Genomic DNA, 4,614 nt, shown 5'->3' with positions numbered 1-4,614 from the left:
TCACACTACGTTAACTGACTAGATGCCCACAGAGAAGGAAATGAATAGTTGAAATAAAGTCGTTATTTTTGTTTGTTTTTGCGAACAAAAATTGTTCTCGTCGATTGATAAACTTAAGATTGAGCCACTGTAGTCACTTGGACTATTTTAACGATGTCTTTAATAACTTTTCGGGGCTGGAAAGTTTCAATCCCTTAGAAGCCTATGGAGGAGTGATCCAGCTCTCAGATTTAATCAAAAATATCTTAATTCGTGTTCCGAAGATGAACGAAGGTCTTACGGGGTTGGAACAACATGAGGGTGAGTAAATACTGATAGAATTTTCATTTTTGGGTAAACTATCCCTTTAAGTAGGTTCGGAGTTAAGATCCTCTTACTCATTTTCTACGGCCTATGGAAGTGTGGAGAACTTTGTCTTCAGTTAACTATATGTCAACTAATTGAACTTCAACTTTGTCTCCTGGTCTTCATTATTAACTCCTGGTCAGCATATTAGTCTTTCTATGTGGTCTAACTGTACTTCCCCAGTGAAACAAAACAAAAAAGCAGCAACAACAACAACAACAAAAAACTCCCCTCCTTGAATGCCAATTCATGAAAATGATAATGATGAGAATAAAACCAGACAAATACATTAAGACAATATACATATTTCCGAATAAGCCATTTTTTTCTATTTGGTTTTAATGTAAGATGATCTGTAATACCTGGAGAAAGCAGTGGCACTCTGACTGCTTGACAAGAATCCCCCAAAAGTGCGACAACTCTCATTTTTGCTCATTGGTATTTCAGACAGGCTGCCAAAAGCCCTTCAACAATGACTATCCAATAACAGATGGTGCATGTAAAATGTAGCCTACTAAAAAATCATGCAATATTTGTGAAATTAACATTAAAGCCTCTGGCACTTACACTATTCATCTCAAATACCAACAGAGGACACCAACTCAGTACTGTGCTCTGTCTATCCAACTAATTGTTTTTCTTTGAGTGTTTTTTGTGGGTTGCACATGTGCAATTTGAGACCAAATTTTTGGCCAATATCTTAAAAATGAATCTATGAAAATGAAATGAGTATGTTGCTTATCTGCATGCAAGACATTTTAAGTGTAACAGACTCACTCACCACAACCACATATGTACATACTGTGACCACATACTATGAGTTTAAATGTCTTCCTCATAACTAGTAAAGAGGGTGAGAAACCATAGGATGAAATTGTTTGCATTCTATGTTGATATTTCTAACTGTGGTTCCCCTTCACGTGGCGTTCAAGACAGGTTTTTATTTTAAGGTGATGTGTTTTGTGTAACTGACCACACAGACGAAGAGGGTGAAGCTAATATGATGTGCAGGAAGATTTGAAGTTGACAGAAATGTTATAACACACAAAGCAACTTGAGTCAGATATTTAAAAAATTTTTTTGATTTATTTACTTTTAAAACAACTCTGACATGAAGAATAAAAAGAAGGCATATTTTAAAGAACGATTTCACCATAAAAGAGAATTATGCGTCTTATTTATTGGATAGTAAGCGTATCTTAAAAATGACTCATTTTTTAAAGTACATTCAATATAGACAAACTGATGTTGAAGACAAGATATTGAAGACAAAATGGCTATACCATATAACACAAAGAGTGAAGTGAATTCTTCTCTCAAAGGGAAATCAAAAACAAGAAGTGAAAAGCTTATTGTTATAAACAGGTAGAAGTTTTTGTACAATAAGTCACTAGTAACACTGTATAGCACAATTTGCAGTATGCCACTATATGTCACCACTCAGTCCTCCACAGGCGGTCTCCTCTTAATTGAGCTTATGAACCAATTTACCACTATATAACTGAAACTGGCAAAACCTTTTTTGTTTTGTTATCTGTTTTTTTGTTTTTGTTATCTCAAGCAGATAAGAGCATTCAGGGGGAAAACGTTGTGGTGGTATCGGTGTCTAGGCCGACAGAAGATCTTCGTTTACCGCAGTAGGTGTACATGAGGTGGCTCTGTTTAAGACATCCCAATTCTTTAAATAGCTTCAGGAGATCATTGCGAAACTTCACCCCAATGAAGGCGTACAGGAATGGATTCACACAGCAGCGCAAAAAGGCCACGGCCCTGGTCACATCCATGGCATAAAGACGACCGTTGTCCTTGGCGCAGTCCGTTGTATCCTGAGTGGTCACTCCCATGACTACATTGTAGGGTAGTTGGCTGAACATAAAGACAGCTACCACTGCAATGATAACCTTGAAGGCTTTATTCCTCTCAAAGTTCTTGGCTTGGGTAAGGGTCTTGATGATGCAGATGTAACAGAATCCAATGACGATCGCTGGAAGTATAAAACCCAGGACCATCTGACTTACTAGCATCCTAATGCGGTAGACCTCATATTTGCTGCCATTTTCTACACAGGTGCCATTGACATTGACTTCAGAAAACACCATATCGGGTACCGAAAAAATCCCCGCCATCACCCATGTGACCAAAGAAGATACCTGTCCATAATAGACCGCACTGGAGCGACAGCGATGAGCAGAGACGGCCTTGGTTATGGAGAAATAGCGATCTACACTGATACAGGTGAGAAGGAACATGCCGCTGAAGAAGCTGACCTTGTAGATGGTGAACATGGCCTTGCATGTATACAGACCCAAATACCACTTGCTCATGAAACTAGCTGCCCAGAAGGGGAGCGAAATTGCAAACAGCAGGTCAGCCATGGCTAGATTGAGCAGGTAGACGTCAGTCATGGTCTTCAGCCTCTTGAAGTAAAGGTAGGTTAGGATGACCAGAAAGTTCCCCACGAGAGCCAAGAGGCAGATGATGGTGTAGATGGTGGGCAGAAACCAGTCGCGGAAGGTACGGTTCAAGCCTTTTTCGCAAAGTAATACATGATCACTGTAATCCATCGGCTCAGAGGAATCCCCATATTCTGCTGTGGATTGGTATACAGTAGTCTCATTGGACCAACTTTTCTGAAATAAAGGTAATGCAGAAGCTTCACAAAAACCTTCCAAGTAATCAGTTACTCAGCAAAAGGTGCCATTATAATATAAATGTACAACCCCAATAAAGTCTGAAATCTGTACACAGTTCCTGTTTAGAGCTGAAATATACAGTTAAATGTACATTAAAAGGTGTTCAGAGAAGTAACTAGACCTCCAGAAGTCTCAGAAATAGTTCTCCCAAAATGAAAATTCTGGCATCTTTTTCCAAACTCATTAGATTTTCTGGTAATACTTTACAATAAGGTTTAATTTGTTAACATTAGTTAATTATTAGTTTATATGAACTAACAATGAACAATACTTAACAATTATATTATAATAATAAACTTTATTTTTTATAGTAGTATATATTCTCAAAGTGCTGTACACAATACATAAAACAACGAATAAAAAAATAAAAAAATCAGCAAGCATGCTGTGAAAAATACTTCTAAAGGATTTATTAATCTTAGTTAATGTTATTTTTTTACTTTTATTAATGCATTATTAAAAATCGAAATTTGTATCAGTTAATATTTAATGGACCTGAGCTGACATGGACATGTTAACTAACGTTAGCAAAGATTATTAAATAATGTAATAAATGTATTGCTCATTGTTAGTTTAATTTAGTGGTAATATTATTAACTAATGGAACCTTATTGTAAAGTGTTACAGATTATCTTTCTTCTGTAGGTCACAAAAGATGTCAGAACGACAGCTTCAGTCACCCTTCACTTTTACTCTATGCAAAATGGGTGCATTAAAAGTGAATGGTGTCTGATTTTGTCATTCTGCCAAAAAAATCTCCGTTTGTATTGCATGAAAGAATAAAGTCATACAGGTTTTGAACAAAGAGTAGGGCAAATAAATTATGACAGAAATTTCATCTTTGGGTGAAATATCCCTCTGGAAATAGAGGTAAAATGTAGAGGTGAGTGCAGTTTTTCCTGGTTAAATCTACAAAATTACCTTTATGTGACAAGACCATATCAGCAACACAGGACAAAAAACTGTCAATGAAAAAAGACAGTGTGTCAGAGAGTACAACATAATGATAAACTTCATTCATATTAGAAGCCAAGTAGAAGGCTTAAAGCGAATTCATTAGAGCTACACTAATGGATCACTTCTCTTCTTTGACCACATCCTCTACATTTTTAAAGATGTGCAAAGCTATATATATTTTGACAGTGTAATTGAGCAAATAAATTGATATGCTTACCGGTAAATGGATGCATGATATCAGATGACTTTCTCTTTGAATGTTTCACCAGGACTGCAAACAACACAGTGAATACGAGAGCTCAGTTTCATGCTGTGTTAAAAAGGTGAAGCACCACTTTTAACTCTGAAGCCAAGACCAGAGGAAAGGGTTTTTACCACAACCTGCACTGTTACAAGAAAAACAACATCTGCCTTACCTTTGCACAACCATACATTTGTTCTCCAAAATAATTTCCCTCTGCTATATGTTCACTAAATTAAACCAACCATTAATAAATAAAAACAAAATGTGTTATATATTTGCATTGTTTTTATATCATCACTGTCTGCGTATAATTTCTGTTTTAATTTCTTAAACACTGCGTCATAATAAGTGAATTTTGAAAGTACAATATCCATG

The 4,614-nt window shown here is 36.3% G+C and overlaps 1 protein-coding gene across 1 annotated transcript; it reads right to left on the bottom strand.

Moving 5' to 3' along the window:
- Positions 1-1,411: 1,411 nt before the first annotated feature.
- On the bottom strand, positions 1,412-4,340 carry ccr7 (chemokine (C-C motif) receptor 7). The gene is made up of 3 exons (XM_077199453.1): positions 4,213-4,340; positions 3,960-4,000; positions 1,412-2,975 (listed from the first exon to the last, which is right to left on the bottom strand). The coding sequence occupies exons 1-3, from the start codon at positions 4,226-4,228 to the stop codon at positions 1,920-1,922; spliced, it is 1,113 nt and encodes a 370-aa protein (XP_077055568.1). The 5' UTR covers positions 4,229-4,340; the 3' UTR covers positions 1,412-1,919.
- Between the last annotated feature and the right edge of the window lie 274 nt (positions 4,341-4,614).

Source organism: Siphateles boraxobius, unplaced genomic scaffold, assembly GCF_051911475.1.
Source record: "Siphateles boraxobius isolate OS27281-9 unplaced genomic scaffold, OSU_SipBor_1 41, whole genome shotgun sequence".
NCBI lineage: Eukaryota > Metazoa > Chordata > Actinopteri > Cypriniformes > Leuciscidae > Siphateles > Siphateles boraxobius.
The sequence above is the reverse complement of the archived record's forward strand: the minus strand, read 5'-3'. Positions and strand labels throughout refer to the sequence as shown.